Source organism: Rousettus aegyptiacus, unplaced genomic scaffold (assembly GCF_014176215.1).
Source record: "Rousettus aegyptiacus isolate mRouAeg1 unplaced genomic scaffold, mRouAeg1.p scaffold_m13_p_12, whole genome shotgun sequence".
Lineage (NCBI taxonomy): Eukaryota > Metazoa > Chordata > Mammalia > Chiroptera > Pteropodidae > Rousettus > Rousettus aegyptiacus.
In genome coordinates, this window is record NW_023416287.1 from 37,443,676 (window position 1) to 37,462,912 (window position 19,237).

General features: G+C 35.7%; 1 protein-coding gene across 2 annotated transcripts in view; it reads left to right on the forward strand.

Annotated features, from left to right (window-relative positions):
* XRN2 (5'-3' exoribonuclease 2) overlaps positions 1-19,237 on the forward strand; it is a 75,974-nt gene that overhangs the window by 40,269 nt on the left and 16,468 nt on the right. For both annotated transcript variants that reach the window (XM_016126368.2, XM_016126370.2), the window contains 3 exons: positions 2,712-2,780; positions 2,876-3,007; positions 5,191-5,318. In XM_016126368.2, the coding sequence (XP_015981854.1) occupies positions 2,712-2,780; positions 2,876-3,007; positions 5,191-5,318 (329 nt within the window). The remainder of the gene's footprint in view (positions 1-2,711; positions 2,781-2,875; positions 3,008-5,190; positions 5,319-19,237) is intronic.

Consider the following 19,237-nt stretch of genomic DNA (forward strand, 5'->3'; position numbering starts at 1 on the left):
TCTCACTTTTTCCCTTGGAGCATCCTACTTTGGCCATTTCTTCATTTTCTTAGTTTTAGCTTTTTCTGTGTATGACTTGCAGATTTTTATCTTGAGTCCTCACCTGAATATGTTCTTCATTCCATTTCTAGCCCTGCCATTACTTTTGTTTGCCCAGCTTTTCCACCTCATGCACATGTTGAAGACTCCTTTTGATCCTCTCCCCCTTACACACTACTGCTGGGTGATTCTTTCTGAGTTGCATCTTTGATTGCTTTTACTCTCTTATTGACTTGAGGTGGCTTCATGTTGTGGTCATAACAAACCCTTTACAACATTATCTCAGTTCAAGCAGTCTGTCTTCTTTTCACATACTTTTGTACCCCAATCTAGCCCTTCTCAACTGGGGTACCACCTGAGAATTAAATCTGACATTTGTTACATGTAATGAATCGGTTTCTGTCCTGTGCCTTTAGAATGATAGTAGTTATCATTCTGTGATATCTATTCAGTGATACTAGTATCCTCCTTGGGAGAATTGAGAATGTAGTCACTCAAATCATTTTATAAAGGCTTATTTCTCTCTCATATTCCCATCAAGAAGGCTGTTCCAATTAAACTGAGCTACTCCTTGGTTCTTGGGCCCTTTTCCATGTCTTTGTTCCATTTATTTCTTCTGCATTCCTGTAACCAGTTCTGTCCCACCTTAAACCACAGTCTTTTGGATGATATTTTCCTTGGTCCCAGGTGAGATAATCCCCTCCCTCTTCGCCCATATACACATGCTTTTAGCCCACACAGAGGCTTGGTGTGCAAGGCATGCGCACACACATGATTTGAGTCAGCATCTTTTCTATGCCTGTTATTGCCTTTTCCACTTTCTTCCTTATAAAACTGTTATTAAACATTTCCTTTGCCCTTTATTAGAAGGGGAGGCAAGCTAGATGTGTTTATACCTCTATTGCCACCATGAGACCATGTATGTCAGTGGTCACTAACCTTTTTGGCATCAGGAACTGGTGCTCTTCTGAGAACCTAATGCTTGATGATCTGAGGTGGAGGGAGCCAAGACAAAGAAGCTAGCACTGGGGAGCATCTATCTGCACATACAGAGATGAAGTTTCACTCTGCTCGCCCATCACTCACTTCCTACTGTGTGGCCCGGTTTGTAATAGGCCACGGACCCCGTACCAGTCCGCAGCCCAGGGACTGGGGATCTCTGATATATGCACTGGGCACTCTAAAAGTTTGTTTAGTAAACTGCTGAGAGCCCTGCTAACACAGAGAGAACTACTTTGAGACACTTTAGTTGCAAGTCTTGCTTTGTTACCAATTTTCTCTCTTTACTTTGTATGGGCCCTCATAAGCCCAAATAACTTCTGTTTTCTCTGTCACCCCCTTAAACTCTTAACACTGCCTGTCTTGATTTGCCCTGCCAAAGCCACCTTGCTCAATAGAAAACATGTGAGGTACAAATAGTTTCTAGTGAAAAATGAGTTGTAAGAGGAACAGATTGAGTAAATGAAGTGTTGCTCAGATGTTCTTGAACTCATAGCATTTTTATTATAAATGAAGCTATTTTTGTGTACTTAAAATATACAGTAAAATCCTGCTGCAATAAAATTTCTCAATAACAGATGAGCCCTAATCTAAAGTGGCACTATTTGAAGAGGAAAAAAGTTAGCTCTCTAAAATATCAAAACAGTCCAATTAAACCCTTTTTAACTGATTGCAGCTGTCATTTGTATTCATTGGAGGAATTTTAGAAAACATAAAGTACAAAGGAGATGTTTGATTATACAGAGAATATCATTGATAACCCTTGGGTAAATATGTGCCTCGTCTGTTGTGTATATATTTTCTTATATCATTGTTCTGTTACGAAAATGTTTAAAATATCAACTGAGTATTCCAATTTAATGTAGAACCGTAGTTTCTTTAACCATTCCATTATTATTCATATACTTAGGTTTTATAGTTTTTCCGTATTATGAATACTGATGTTATAAGCATCCTTCTGTATAAATCAGACATATATCCAGAGTTCCAGAGAGGCTTTGCTGTGTCAGAAGAAAGACTTGTACACCTACCAATCTTTGACATAGACACATACACATATCACCAGAAAAGAAGTTTGACCCGTGTTATTATACTCAAAGGATGAATGTACAGCCTTCTAAAATTGTGACTTGTTTTATTGTTAAAGAAACACACATTAGTAGAGCAGGATACAAATTTACAACTGGGAAGTTTAGTGTTTTTTTCCCTACGGATTATTTGTGTTTATTTTTTGATTTTACAAATTTTTCTTTTGTTGTTTGCATCTTTGCCTTATTTTAGCAAGAGCTGGTCTTCCCTAAAATGCTAGTGGGAGAGTCTTTGCCAGGGCCTGGAATGGAATCAGAGGTGTTTTTTGTTATTGTTGTAGATCTCTTCAGCCTATCTCTAATATTATTAGAATTTCTCGAGTGTTGAGGCAATGTCTACTGTTTCTCTATGATCATCCACAGCTAGAACATGTCTCTTCTCACAGAGTTACATGAAGGCTATGTAGTAAGAATTAGTGGCAGTTTGGTTAAGAATATTTAGACATTTGGCAAAATTATTGACAAATAATTTTTGGAGAAGACTTTTGAATTTTATTGTTATACAGGATTATTACCTCAGTTTACATGACAGTTAAGCCAGGCTAATGCAATAAAATCATTAAATTGTGTATTGTTCTCTTCTAGTATTAATTTTAAAGACCCACAATTTGCTGAAGATTACATTTTTAAAGCTGTAATGCTTCCAGGAGCAAGGTAATAATAATGCAATTACAAAATATAAGCTATCTAGATCTATTTTGTCTGAACAATGTTCATCCCAGTTTTCTCTTTTATTTTCTGATGATCAGAAAACCAGCACCGGTACTGAAACCTAGTGACTGGGAAAAATCCAGCAATGGACGGCAGTGGAAGCCCCAGCTTGGCTTTAACCGGGACCGGCGGCCTGTCCACCTGGATCAGGCAGCATTCAGGACTTTGGGGTGAGTGGTAGGTTTCTATCCTTTGTATATTTTGCTTTTTCTGAATCATCCACGAAGTATTGAGTCAGTATTTATGCCATTGATATTTAAGATAATATTAAATACAACTTTTTTGCAGATATTTTAATGACTTTTCTGCTTTTCAGTTTTTAAAATTCACTTGTTTCTTTGTTTTACATATTGCTTTATGTGTTGCTTGAGAATTCCACTATTTTCTCAGGAGATTTTGCTATCTTTCTGACAGTTATTTCAAAAGAATACATTTTCTTTACCCTCAAGAAAGTTTTAGCCGAATTAGTGTGTGACAGAATCTGTTTAAAGTGTTAGCCAGTACATTGGTACAGAGAGCCACCAGTCTCCTAGATTTTTGCTTAACCAGTATTCAAACAGTGATTTCTGTTGTTGCTTGAATTTTTCATTTCTTTGCCTGTCAGTTAGATTGAATCTCTTTTAATTTGTCTGTTGATAATTTGTATTTCTTTTTCTATGAATTTCTGATTTTTGCCTTTGCCCTTATTAGCTATTGAATTGCCTTGTTCCTGGTTACACAGAACTATTTATAGAGAGGGGACTTTAGAACAATAGACTAAAAGCTGGGATAAAAAGAGCAACAGGCTGGGAGAAATATGGATGAGTTATTTATTAATTAATAATGATAACTCATATATAGATATTTCCAACTCATAGGAAAACCTTAAGATTCAAAATGGGATTTAGGCATTGAATTGCCATCAGCATGTATTATAAAGTGAATTGTAAAGGACAGTGTGGCATAGCAGTTAAGAGCATGGGCTTGGTATCCTAAATGTCTGGATTCAGATGCCTTTCTACCACTAGATATTTTTCTACAAGTTACTAAACTGCCCTATGCCCCTGTTTCCTGTGTGTAAAATTAGAGTAATAATTTCACCTACCTCATGAAGTTGTTGTGAGGATAAAGTGAGTTAATATTTATCAAGTGCTTAGAATAGTTCCTCAGCCCTATGGAAATGTTATCTATTATTGTGGTAGGTTGTTTGGGAAGTCTTTATTCCTAATAATAATAAAAAAAAATTGCAAATTTAAAATATTCTTAAGAAACTTTACATTATTTCAACTGTTTTGGAAAGCAACATAGAAGTACCTCTAAATAGAGTTCCAATTTCTGAAGATACTTTTAACTTTGATCCACATTCTTTCTTGGAATATATCCTGAAAAATAATTTTAGAGGAGCACAAAGTTATATGCCCAAATATCTTTAGTCCATTGTTACCTATAATACTACCACTAAAACTAGAGGAGTGATTTAGTAAAATATGAGACATCAACATGGTAAAGTATTCCATGCACATTATCGTTATGAAGACTATGAAAAATATAGGGAAATGTTTGATATAGTTTAGTAAATTGAAAATAGCAAGATACAGAGTATTAGTGTAGACAGTTGGCCCTCTATGTCCCTAAGTTTTACATCTGCAGATTCAACCAACTATGGATCGAAAATATTGGGGGGAAAATCTCTGACAGTTCCAAAAAGCAAAACTTGAATTTGACTTGTGCTGAGTACTACACTGAATCCACATGAATGAAGTGATGTGTAGACATACCCTGCTGTAACTTATATGCAAGTATGGGTTACATGCAGATACTACACCATTTTACCTAAGGGACTGCTCAGATTTTGATATCCCCAAATAGTCCTGGAACCAAGCCCCCACAGATATCGAGAGACAACTGTACAGTAATAGAAAAAACTGAAATGTAATGCAAAAAAAGAAAAGTACTTTTTTTTTTTTTTTGCTTAAAGTAATATATATTTAAATGATTATCCATTAAGAATCTTGGTGTGACAAATGAACATTTGCTATCACCATTAATATCAGGTACTGTTTTATTTAAATTTTGTTAATCTTTTAAATTTGCATTATCTTAATCAGATCTAGTAGTAAGAAGATGGCTACTAGCGCTTGTTTAATTTGTGTCAGTTGTGATGTGATGGATATATCTAGATGTAATTTTTTTTCTGGTTGTATCTCAGTACCACCTAAGATGAAACGAGGCATTTCTTTAGGTAGGAACATGTGGTTCTGTGAAGAACTTGGCATTTTCCTTACCCTTTATAATTTGTTTTGTGGATAGAAGTGGTTCAGAAATGTTAATCATGAAAAATAATTACATGGCATTTGGATTGCTCCCTTTACAGCCATGTTATGCCGAGAGGCTCAGGAACTGGAGTTTACAGTAATGCTGCACCACCACCTATGACTTATCAGGGAAACTTATACAGGCCGCTGTTGAGAGGACAAGCCCAGATTCCAAAACTCATGTCAAGTAAGCTTTTACTAATTAGTTATTTTACATGCTAAATAAATTACAACAAAGATTGGTTTCTAATCTTCATTGCTAAACAGCTATATTGTATCAGTGCAGAGATAGGGGACTTAAAAACAATTTAGAATTATAAGACACTACTTCATACAGTCTTCAGACATTTTTACTGTCTACAGTTAATTGAATATCTGAATTGGATTTCTTATTTTCATTTTTAAATCTTTTGAGTGAACATGTGCAAAAAGATATGTGGAACGCTTGCTGTTTGTATTGGGGCAATTAAATTACATGCAGTAAATATGGAATAACAACCACTTAATTGAGAGATAGCAATATCCCTTTTTTGAACAAATTGTATCTCAGTACCACCTAAGATGAAGCCAGGCATTGCTTTAGGTAGGAACCTGTGGTTCTGTGAAGACTTTGGCCTTTTCCTTACCCCTTATGATTTGTTTTATAGACAGAAGTGGTTCAGAAATGTTAGTCATGGAAATAATTACATAACATTTGAATTGCTATGGAAAAGGGAGAAGATAGTCGAATGTTTCAGGCTTCATAGATTTACAATAATTTTAAATTGTATCCCAATTTAATGTTATTTTTGAGCTCTATGGCCATGCTCATTTATCAAGAAAGTCTAAGTCATGTGCCAGGTTTTCAAAACTACTTTCTTCATGAAGCCCTTGCTTCTTCATTCCTGGTTGTCCGGTTATTATCCAGCCAGGCAACATTAGAATGACAGGACAAGAGAGTGTGGCAAAATTCTAACATTTGTTAAATATAAGTGTCATATGATTTCAATATTTGTCTGAATGTTTGAAATATTTTATAAAAAATTTTTTAGGATGTGGTTTCATAGTGTAGCGGTTAGCACATCTGCTTTATACACAGAAGGCCCTGGGTTCACACCCCAGTAGAGCCACAGTCCACAGTCTAGGGCCATGCCCCCCTGAACAAGCCTGATGTCTGATCTTGGAAGCTAAGAAGAGTCAGGCCTGGTTAGTACTTGGATGGGAGACCACCCAGGACAACCAGGTGCTGTAGGCATAAGTAATAATAAATAATAATAAAAAATTTTTTAAAGACTCTCTTCCCTCTGCTGTATATTATATCCTTATGACTTATTTTATAACTGGAAGTTTATATGTCCTGATCCCTTCTCCTTTCCTGCCCATCTCTCACCTCCCTCTTCTCTGGCAACCATCAAATTGTTTTCTGTATCTTTGAGTTTGTGTTTCATTTATTCATTTGTCTTGTTTTTTAGATTCCACATGCAAGTGAAATCATATAATGTTTGTCTTCCTTTGTCTGACTTATGTCACTTAGCATAATACTCTCAGAATCCATCCATGTTGTTAGAAATGGCGAGATTTCATTTTTTTTTTTTTTATGGCTGAGTATATATCATATCTTCTTTATTTATTCCTCTGTTGATGGATCTAGGTTGCTTTTATACCTTAGCTATTATAAACAATGCTGTAATGAACTTACGGGTACATACATCTTTTCAAATTATTGTTTTCATTTTCTTCAGATAAATACCCAAAAGTAGAAATGCTGGGTATACAGTTGCTTTATTTTTAATCTTTTAAGGAATCACCATGCTGTTTTCCAAGGGTAGGTGATAAATCTTCTTCAAATGTTTGACAGATCACCTGTGAAGCTACCTGATCCTAGACTTTTGTTTTCGGGAGTTTTTGGATTATTGATTGAATTTTGTTATTAGTAATCAGTCTTCAAATTTTCTGTTTCTTCTTGATTCAGTCTTGGAAAAGTGTATGTTTCCAGGAATTTATCCATTTCTTCTGGCTTGTCCAATTTGTTGTCATACAGTTGTTCTCAATATTCTTTTATAATCCTTTGTGTGGTTTTGGTTGTCACTTTCATTTCTGATTTTATTTATTTGGGCCCTCTCTTTTTCTCGATGAGTCTGGCTCAAGGTGTATCTATGTTGTTTATCTTTCAAAGAACCAGCTGTTAGTTTTGTTGATCTTTTCTATTTTTTGTCTCTTTTATTTATTTTTGCTTTGATCTTTATTATTTCCTTCTTTCTACTCACTTTGGGCTTTGTTTTTCTAGTTCCTTTAGATGTAAGTTTAGATTGTTTTAGTTAAGATTTTTCATGTTTCTTGCAATAGACTTTTATTGCTATGAATTTCCCTCTTAGAACTGCTTTTGCTGTGTCCCAAAGATTTTGGATTACTGTGTTTCCATTTTCATTTATGTCAGGTATTTTTTGATTTCCTCCTTGATTTCTTCATTAATCCGTTGATTGTTTAGAAGCATGTTGTTTAGCTTTCTTGTTTGTGTTTTTTTCCAGTTTTCCTTATTGTAATTGATACTGTTTCATACTGTTGTGATCCGAGAAGATGGGTGATATGATTTCAGTCTTAAAATTACTGAGACTTCGTGTGTTAATATGTGGTCTATCCTGGAAAATGTTTCATATGTACTTGAAAAAATGTATTTTGCTGTTTTGGGATAGAACGTTTCTGTAAATTTCAAGGCTACTGTTTCCTTGTTGATTTTCTGTCTGGATGATCTATCTGTTGATATAAATGGGGTCTCAAAGTCCCCTATTATTATATTACCGTTTTTTCTCCCTTCATGTTTCCTAGTAGTTGTTTTATGCATTTAGGTGCTCCCATGTTGGGTGTGTAGATGTTGGCAAGTATTATATCCTCTTGTTAGATCGATCCCTTTATTACTACATAATGCCCTTCTTTGTCTCTTGTTATTTACAGTCTTTGTTTCAAAGTCTGTTTTGTCTGATATAAATATTGCTACCCCAGCTTTCTTTTCATTTGCATGAAATCTCTTTTTTTATACTTTCACTTTCAGTCTCTGTGTGACTCTCAATATCAAGTGAGCCTCTTGTAGGCCACATATACACAGATCTTGTGTTTTATGTTTGTTTAGCCAGCCACCCTATGTCTTCTATTGGAGCATTTAATACACTTACATTTAATGTAATTACAGATTGGTGTGTACTTGTTGCCATTTTATCGTTTTCTGGTTGTTTTGTGGTTCTTTGTTCCTTCTTCTCTTGCTCTCTTGTACATTGATGACTTTCCTTAGTGATTTGTTTGAGATACTTTTTATTTTTTATGTATCTGTAAAAAGGTTTTTGGGTTGTGGTTACTATGAGATTCATATGTTTATAGCAATCTATTTTAAGTTAATGGTCACTTAAGTTTTAACATGTTCTAAAAGCACTACATTTCTTACTCACCCTTCTTACCATATTTGTTTTTGACATAATTTTTACATCTTTTGTGTGTGTATATGTGTCCCTTAATTTATTACTGTAGTTATGCATGTTCTTATTATTTTTCTCTCTTAACCTTCGTACTAGCTTTATAATTGGTTGATCCACTACATTTTCTAAGTGTTTGCCTTAATCATTTTTTCTGTTTTGCTTTTATTACTTTATTGTTTTTACGGTCCTATATTTTCCATTTTTAGTTTTGCCCTTTTCTGCTTAAAGCAGTCTCTTTAACATTTCTGTAATGCATATTTACTGGCGAGAACTTTACCTTTTGCTTGTCTGGGAAACTTTCTACTTCAGTTCTTTTTTTTTAATTTTTTTTTTATTAAGTTTATTGGGGTAACATGGGTTAATACAATTATATAGTTTTCAGGTGTATATTATAATTTGACATCTATGTATTCTACTGTGTGATTACCACCCAAAGTCCAGGTTCCTTCAGCTACCATATATTTAATCCCATTTACCCTCTTCATCTTCCCCATGTCCACCTACATTTAACTCCATTTACCCTGTCTACCTCTCTCCTCCTCCCTACCTCCTACCCTCTGGTAACCCTAGTCCATTGTCCATTTCCATGAGTCTCTGTTTGTTTGTCCTGTTCATTTGTTGCTTTTAGGTTTATATCCCACTTGTAAGTGATAGCATGTGATTTTCTACTTTTTCAGTCTGGCTTATTTCACTTAGCATGATTATCTCAAGGTCTATCCATGTTGTCACAAATGGCAGTATTTCATCTCTTCTTATGGCTCAGTAATATTCCATTGTATATATGTGCCACAGCTTCTTCAGCCAATCATCATCATAGGACACTTCGGTTGCTTCCATGTCCTGGCCACTGTGAATAACACTGCTATGAACATCGGTGTGCAAATATCTTTTCGGATATGGGTTTTCAAGTCTTTGGGGTAAATACCCAATAGTAGGATTGCCGGATCATTTGGTAGATCAATTCTTAGTTTTTTGAGGAACCTCCATACTGTTTTCCATAGTGGCTGTACCAATTTGCAGTCCCACCAATAATGTATGAGGGTTCCTTTTTCTCCACATCCTCTCCAACATTTGTTATTACTCGTCCTGTTAATTATAGCTGTTCTTACAGGTGTGAGATGGTATCTAATTGTGGTTTTGATTTGCATTTCCCTAATAGCTAGCGATGTTGAGCATCTTTTCATATATTCGTAGGGCATTTGTATGTCTTCTAGGGAGAAGTCTGTTTAGGTCCTCTGCCCATTTTTGATTGGATCATTTTTTTTGTTGTTATTGTTATTGAGTCATATGAGTTCTTTGTATATTTTGGATATTAGGCCTTTATTGGAGATGTTGCTCACAAATATATTTTCCCGTTGAGATGGTTATCTCTTTACATTGTTGACAATTTTTTTTTGCTAAGGAGAAGCTTTTTAGTTTGATGTAGTCCCATTCGTTTATTTTTGCTTTTAGTCTTCTTGCCTTTGAGGTCAAATTCATAAAATCCTCTTTAAGTCCAAGGTCCTTGAGTATTGTTCCTATGTTTTCTTCTATGCATTTTGTTGTTTCAGGTCATATAGTCAGGTCCTTAATCCATTTTGTGTTAATTTTGGTGTGTGGTGATAAACAGCCTAGTTTCATTCTTTTGCAGGTGGCTTTCCAATTTTCCCAGCACAGGCTTTCCTTTCTCCGCTGTATGTTTTAGGCTTTTTTGTCGAAAATTATTTGCTCGTTTAAATATAGGTTTACTTCTGGACCCTCAGTTCTGTTCCACTGGTTCATGTGGTTTTGCTGCCAATACCATGCTGTTTTGATAACTGTCGCTTTGTAGTATAATTTGAAGTCTGTAGTATAATTTGAAGTCGGGCAGAGTGATTCAGGGTCTTTTGTGTTTCCATACAAATCTGATGATTTTTTTCTTCTGTTTCTGTAAAAATGCCGATAGCATTTAATGGAGATTACATTAAATCTATATAATGCTTTAGGTAATATGGTCATTTTAACTATGTTGATTCTTCCAATCCAAGAATACGGAATATCTTTCCATTTCTTTGTATCTTCTTTGCTTTCTTTTAATAGGGTCTTAGAGTTTTCTTTATATAAGTCCTTCACCTGTTTCGTTAAATTTATTCCTAGGTATTTTATTCTTTTTGTTACAATTGCAAAAGGAATTTTTTTTCTACTTCTTTTTCTAATGCTTCATTATTAGAGTACAGGAAAGCTATGGATTTTTGAACGTTGATTTTGTATCCAGAGACTTTACTATATTTGTTTATTGTTTCTAGTAGTGTTCTTGTGGAGTCTTTAGGGTTTTCTATATAGAGAATCATGTCATCTGCAAATATGACAATTTGACTTCTTCATTTCCTATTTGAATGCCTTTTATATCTTTCTCTTGCCTGATTGTACTTGCTAGGACCTCCAATGTTATATTGAATAGCAGTGGCAATAGTGGACAGCAGCCTTGCCTTGTTGCTGATCTTGGAAGATTTTTAGTTTTTCACCTTTAAGTATAATATTGGCTGAGGGTTTGTCATAGATGGCCTTTATTATGTTAAGGTACTTTCCTTCTATACCGATTTTGTTAAGTATTTTGATCATAAATGGATGCTATATCTTGTCGAAGGCATGTTCTACATCTATTGATATGATCATATGATTATTTTTTCATTTTTTAATGTGGTGCATTACATTAACCGATTTGTGTATTTTGAACCATCTCTGTGCCCCTGGGGTGAAGCCCACTTGAACATGGTATATAATCTTCTTTAATATGTTGCTGTATTTGCTTCACTAGTATCTTATTTAGGATTTTTAAATCTATGTTCATGAGAGATATTGGCCTGTAGTTTTCTTTTGTGTGTGTGTTATCTTTACCAGGTTTTGGTATCAGTAATATTGGCCTCTTAAAATGAGTTCTGAAGTATTGCTTCCTCTTTGATTATTTGGAAGAGTTTGAGGAGAATAGGTATTAAATCTTTGAATGTTTAGTAGAATTGACTGGTAAAGCCATCTGATGCTGGACTTTTACTTTTTGGTAGGTTTTTGTTACAGTTTCCATACTGCTGATCGGTCTATTTAGATTTTTTCATTTCTACTTTATTCAGTCTAGGAAGGCTGTATTTTTCTAAATACTGTTCTATTCTTCTAGGTTATTAAATTTGATGTTATATGCTTTTTTATAGTATTCTTGTATGATCTTTTGTATTTCTGTGATATCAGTCATAATTTCCCCCCTTTCATTCCTGTTTTTGTTTATTTGTGTTCTTTTTCTTTTTTCTTTAGTTAGCCTAGCCAGGGGTTTGTCGCATTTATTTTTCCTATTCTTTTTTTTTTCGATTTTATTTCTGCTCTAATTTTGATGATTTCTTTCCTTCTGCTGACTTTAGGCTTCATTTGTTCTTCTTTTTCTAGTTTTTTAAGATGAAGTATTAGGTTATTTATTTGGGCTCGTTCTTGTTTTTGGAGGTAGGCCTATAATGATATGAACTTTCCTCTCATGACCACTTTTGCCGTGTTCCAAAAGTTTTGATATGTTGAACTATCATTATTATTATTTGCTATGTATTTCTCGATCTCTCTTTTTATTTCTTCTCTGACCCAGTTATTCTTCAGTAGCATGTTGTTTAATCTCCATGAATTTGTGGTTCTTCCTGATTTCTTTTTGCAGTTGATCTCTAGTTTCAAAGCTTTATGAAAATATAGGTGGTATGATTTCAACTCGCTTATATTTATTCGTGAGGTTATTTCTGTGTCCCAGTATGTGGTCAATTCTTGAATGTTCCATGTGCACTAGAGAAGAATGTATCAGCAGCTGTTCTGAGATGGAAGGCTCTGTAAATGTCAGTTATGTCCAGTTGGACTAAAGTGTCATTTAGGGATGTTATTTTCTTATTGATTTTCTGTTTGGATGTTCTGTCCTTATCGACAGTGGGATATTTAGATGCCCAACTATGATGGTGTTTTGGTCTGTTTTCTCCTTCTGTTAGTGATTGCTTTGCATATTTTGGGGCTCCCTGATTGGGAACATAGATATTAATAAGTGTTATAGATGTTAATAAGTGTTATTTCTTCTTGGTGCATGATTCCCTTGATCATTATGAAGTGTCCCTCAGTATTTTTATTTTGAAGTCTATTTCATCTGATATTAGTACTGCTACTTCCACAGTTATATATGTACAGTCTGTTTTCTTCTGCACGTGCCTTATCTCCCTTGTCCTTTGGGAATTTGGATCTTTGAATCCTCCCCTTTTCAGTCATTGTTGTCTCAATTTGTCCCTATGTATGCCGAACGTTCAGTAATATCTTGTTATAACAATTCACTTCTTATCATTTAAGCTGTAATGCCCTACTTTTAATAAGGGTCGCACTCCTCCGTTTCTATTTACCTAATAGTCACTTTACTCCTAATTATGTATTTTTGTTGTTGTTATTCTGTTTTAGGTGAGGTAACTCCTTTCAGTATTTCCTGTAGTGCAGGCCTCGTAGTGAAGAATTCCTCAATTTTTGTATGTCTGGAAAGGTCTTGATTTCTCCTTCATATCTGACGGAGAGCTTAGCTAGATACATTATTCTAGCTGTTAGTTCCTTTCACTTAATAGTTTAAATATTTGGTTTCATTCCTTTCTGGCTTGTAAGGTCTGTGCTAAGAAGTCCAATGATAATCTAATGGGTTTTCCTTTATACATTACCATTTTCTTCTCCCTAGCTGCCTTGAGAACTCTATCTTTGTCGGTGCATTTTGTTAACTTTAATACGGTATGTCTTGGTGAAAGCCTTTTTGGGTTGAGATAATTGGGTGTTCTGTTGACTTCTTGAATTCCAAGCTCCAACTCATTCCTTAGATTTGGGAAATTCTCGTCCACTATTTGTCTGAAAATGCTTTCTAAACCCTGTTCCTTTTCCTAGCCTTTGGTAATGCCCATTATTCTTATGTTTCCTCTCCCAATGGTATCAGCTTGTTCTTGTGTTTCTCTTCTATTAGTTTTCATTTTTTGGTTTCTCTCTTCTTCCTTCTGATTTATTTCTAGATTTCTGTCTTTGATATCACTGATTCTTTCCTCCATTTGGTCGACTCTATTTCCAAGGCTTGCTATTTCATTTTTCAACTTTTACAGTGTGTTCTGCATCTATAGAATATCTCTTCTGTTCTTCTTGAGGGTTTCACTCTCCTTGCTCTGCTCATCTAGTTGTTTTTTCAATTCTTGAAGTTGTTGACATGATTTGTTTTGGGTCTCATTGAGTTTTTCAGAAGCAGCATCCTGAAGTCTGTCATTTAAGTCACATATCTCTACATCTGTAAGCTTATTTTTTGGAGATTTTTCTGTCTTTCTGAGATGCCTTGTCACCTTTGTTGTTCATGGTGTTTAATGGACTATTTCTTTACCTGGGCATTAATGGATGTGTATTCTGTTGTTTTTCCAGAAAGAAGATTTATTAAATAAAGGTCTCTCTAGCCTGCTGCAAAGAAGGCGCTCTTCTTTTGGTTTCCAGTACTTGGCATCTAAGCCTCTTGGATCCCTAGCAGTTTAGGTAGCATTTGGTCAGATACCCTTGGGACTCTGTGATGATGGGTCTCGGGTCTCCGGTGATGGTTCTCGTAGGGTATGGGGGGAGGGGCCCTCTGGGTTGGGGGTGGAGGCTGCGGCTCAGCGTTGGTTTTGCACCAGGCCAGTAAAAATCAGCTGTTGTTTCTCTGCGGTCCCACCCCGCTTCTCTGCTTCCTGGCCTGATGACTGGGCCCTCCAGTCAGCTGCATACAAGCACGGGCACTTCCAGTCAGAGCTGATCAGGAAAGTTGTCACACCTTCACCCCTACCCCTCCTCCTACAAGGAGCTCGGGCAGCTGTGAGAGGCAGCTTCTTTATTACTCCCGGTCCCCCGTCCCACACCAGGGATTCTGACCTGTGGTAGCTCTTATGTGCAGATCCCTCGCTCAGATGTGCTGGTGTGTAGTTTGGGTGTGTTTTGTTGAGTTTTAGATGTTCAGCTTATTGTTGTTTCAAGGGGAGAGATCTAGGGACATCTCTCACTCCGCTGTGTTACCACCAAATCCAGACTCTGGTTTTCTTTTTAAAGGAAATTCTTTCCAGCTCTTTCCTTCACCAGGTGCTTATGAGAATTATCTAACATTGATACACTTAACACACATCAATTTTCCTTCTTCCCCAAACAGGGTCAGGGCCATTGTAAAGGCACATGCCAACTCCTCCCTACTGCCCCTACTTCAGTTCTTAATGATAACTTTACTAGATAGAGTATTCTTGGCTACCTGTTTCTCCTGTCATCATGTAACTAGCTCTTTTTCTCTTGATGCTTTTAAATCTATCTTTAACTTTTGGCATATTCATTATGATGTGTCTTGGTGTGGACCTCTTTTGAGTTTATCTTGTTTGGGACTTCCTGTGCTTCCTATACTTGAATGTCTATTTTCTTCACCAGATTAGAGAGGTTTTCAGATATTATTTTTTGAAATAGGTTTTCTGTCCCTTTCTCTTCATCTTCTCCTTCTAGGACCCCTATGATGTTTGTTTGCTTGATATTATCCCAGAGGCCCCTTAAACTATCCTCATTTTCTTGAATTTTTTTTTTTTTTTTTTTTTGCTGTTCAGATTGTATGATTTCTATTACTTTGTCTTCCAGCTTTATGACTCATTGTTCTATTTCATCTTATCTGATACTGATTTCCTTGTATTTGTGTGTGTTTGTTTATATATTTCAGTTATTGTATTCTTCAGTTCTAATTTTTTCTTTTTATATCTTTTCTTTTTGAAGTTCTGGAATTCACCTTTTCTTCTCCTGAGTTCATTGAGCATCGTTATAACTGTTGTTATAAAGTTGTCATTGGGTATTGCTTGTCTTTGTTTCATTTAGTTCTTTTTCTGGGATTTTTACCTGTTCTTTTGCTGGGAACATATTTTTGTGTCTCTGCATTTTGCCTTTTGCTGTATTTGTTTCTATGAATTACTTGAAACAGCCACTTCTCCTGGTCTTGAAGGATTAGCCTTGTATAGGAACTTCCTCTTTGTAGATTGTGCATACTGAGTATCTTTGGCAGGCCAACTGCACCTGGAGCCGGAGTTGGAGTTGGAACTGGAATGGGCATGGGCCACAGGGAAACCTCAGGGCTGTGCCAGGACCACCTTGGCAGGCCAGTTGGAGCTATAGTTCGAGTTGACCCAGGCTGTGGAGAGTCCTGTGGGCAAGCTACGTTAAAGCATCCTTGATAGATAGGTTGGAACTGTATCTTGAACAGTTGCAAGGTGTGGGGAATCCAGCAGCAAGACCTACACTGCAGTCTTGAACTGGAACCTGGCTTAATGACATCGAATGAAGCGTTGTTAGACTCCATCATGACATCTATGGCCTTCTATTGTTTTATTCTATTTAGTGCAGCACAGAAGGGGCATAGAATTTAATGGGCCTCTTGAGGAACTGCTTGGAGCAGTTTACTTATCTGCTTTTCCTCCAAGTTTAGCAAACATTTCTGAGTATTTGTGTGTGTGTGTGTGTGTGTGTGTGTGTGTGTGTGTGTGTACTTCATATATCGTACATACATCACTTTGAAAGAACTATCTATGCTCTGAGATTTTACTAGTAAATGGTGAAAGCATTTCTGTGTTATTGTTAAAGCTGGCTCTTTATTTTTTATTTATTTTAGTTTTTTTGAATTTCCCCTTCCCCTATTTCCACCCCTGGCCTACAGATGTTGCCATCTCTCCTTAAGAACTGGATCTCTGAAGGCGGGGTGTCTCCTCCCACACGTTCACAGTGCACACCCAGGGCCTGGCGCACCCAGGGGGCCTGGTGTGCACTGGGTATGGGACATGGCTCCACTGGTGCACAAACCTTCTGTGTGTAAAGCAGACATCCTAACCACTACTCTGTGGAGCCATCCCTAAAGCTAGCTGTTTATGACACATTCTTATCAGTTCTTTTTTTCTTATGGCTCTTTGACATTTACTTCTATTTATAATGGTATCACAGCTTCCACATAGGAAAAATTGAGATGCAGAGTGCTAGAGCCAGGTAAAATTTCTGTGGATTAGGTTAGCCAGTATTTTTCTAGATGATGATTATGAGGAATTTCTGAAGTTATTGCACTGAGTAAACTTTCAGAGGTCTAAAAAGCAATTTGAGTAACAAATACGAAAGAAAGCATGTGCTCTCCGTTAAGCAGATTCCTTTCATCTCGTGTTTGCTAGTAGCTAGTACCGCTGTCACCATGGTTTATCTAGATACCATCTAGATAGCTACTTACTTAAATCCTTTAAAGTTTTTTTTAACTTAAATTAGAGTTTTAAATTAATAAGTTATATCAGTACTATGACATGAGTTTGATGTTTGTTTGTTTTCTAATATACATAAAAATAAATATAACTATGAAGATAATTTTCATGATCGCATGTTTCATGGGCCCCCAGAAAATAAATCTTGAGTACCACCTGTGGTATGCATACCACACCTTAGGAAACATTGTCTAGATCGGTGGTTCTTAACTTTTAGGAAATCTTAGACTCATGAGAATCTGTAAAAGCCAGTGATTTTCCAAGAAAATCTCTCAGTGTGGGGTCCATGTAAATCCAAATACTCCTCCATTCAAGGTCTCCTTCTAGCCTGTGGAATCCTGCTTTAACAGTAGTTCATTTAGAATCTCTTTATTTTAACTATGTCATTAAAATAGGAATTATATTCGCTAAAGTAGGGATTGACTTAAAGCAAGTGGCCCTCTCTGCTTGGTGACTTGTAAACACTGAGCCGCCTGACGATTAGTGTTGGTACTCTTATTATGTTGAACATCTTTTCAATTGAAGTGTGCGTGGGAGGAGTAAAAACATAGAATCAGTGAGAATGCGATATTTAAATTGAACATACAAAGGATGCTCTGGGCTGAGAGAAAATGAGGTTGGTGTACAGGGCAAGTAGTCAGATGGTATTAAGCTTAGATTAACTGATAGAAAATTAGTCTGGGGATGTATATTGGAACAGATTATAAACATGGGGAGGCAGATTTTTTTTCGTATTTTTAGCGACATTTAAAATGTGTATTAACTGTAGTACATGTTAATTAAGCAAAATGTGGCATATAACAGTAAAACTTTAAAAAGAAAGTCACCTATAATTCCATGAACCCTGAAATAAGCATTCCTTTCATTATTGTTCATATATGCAATTTTGGAAAATTTAGTTATTATACATTATTTGCATATGCTTTTTAATGAACTGTAACATATGTAAATGACAAATCATAACTGTACAGTTTGATTAGCTTTTATGAGATGAACATACTCAAGTAACCACCACTCCAAAAAATACAAAATTACCAATACCCAAGAAGTTCCCCGTTGTGTCCTCTCCCAGGTACTAATCTCAGCCCAATAAGGGTAAGCATTATCCTGACTTCAGTACTACAGTTTAGTTTTGTTTTGTTTTGTTTTGTTTTGTTTTGTTTTGTTTTGTTTTGTTTTGTTTTGTTTTGTTATCTAATGGAGTCTTATACTGTTACCCTCTTTAAAATTTGCTCTTTTGTTCAGTTATTTTGTTTCTTGGGTTTATCCATGTCATTACTTCCAGCAATAGTTTGTTCATTCTCATTGCTTACAGTATTTCATCATATGACTGTCACCATTTATCCATCCAATGGATTGATTCTCAGTTTGGGGCTCCTGGAATAGTACTGCTGTGAAATTCTTGTGTCTTTGGTGCATATGTATAAACATTTCTCATAGGTACATACCTAGCAGTAGAATTGCAAGGTTACAGTTGTGAGAATGCTACGCATGATTACCAAATTTCATTCAGCTTATAACAATACATTTCTATGACAGTATAGTATAGTAAAATTCTAGTTGCTCCACATTCTTACCAGCTTTCGATATTGTCTTTTCATTTTCATCCATTCTATTAGGGGGTAATGGTATCTCACTGATGTTTTGATTAGCATCTTCTCGATTATCTAATTACTTAGTTGAGCACTTTTCATGTTTATCAACCACTTGTGTGTGTGTGAGCGAGGGAGAGGAGAGGGAGGATAGGAGGGTAGGAAGGGATAGAGGGAGAGAGACAGAGAGAGAGTCCTGTTTCAGTCTTTTGTCCATTTTTCGGGTTTTTTCTCTTTTTGTTTTGTAGTTCTTTTACATTCTGCTTACGAAATTTTTTTTTTTTTTTGTATTGGAAATACTTTTTCCACTTGGTAGCCTAACTTTTCACTGTAATTGGTGTCATGTGATGAACAGAAGTTTATGCCAACATTTGGGGAATGTGGGTGAGGGGCATGCGGGAATTCTTTGTGCTCTTCTTTTAGCTTTTCTGTAAGTCTTGAAATCATCACAATTAAAAAGCGAGGATAAAAATAAACATTCCTAGATATTTGATGTAGTTTGGTGTTTTTGTAAGTAATATTATCTTTTAAATTCTGTTTCTAATTGCTTGCTTGAATATACAAATAAAGATGATTTTTTAATATTGACTATATCTACAGCCTTACTAAATTTATTCTGAATTTTGTCTGTATGTTCTTATAGATTTTTTTTTGCCTACTCAGTCATGTCATCTACAAGCAGTGACAGTTTTATTAATCATTTTATAATCTTAATGGCTTTTGGTCTTTTGCTTTATTGCACTGGCTAGGATCTCTAGTATAATTGAGCATCCTTGTTTTATTCTCAATCTTAAGGGGGAA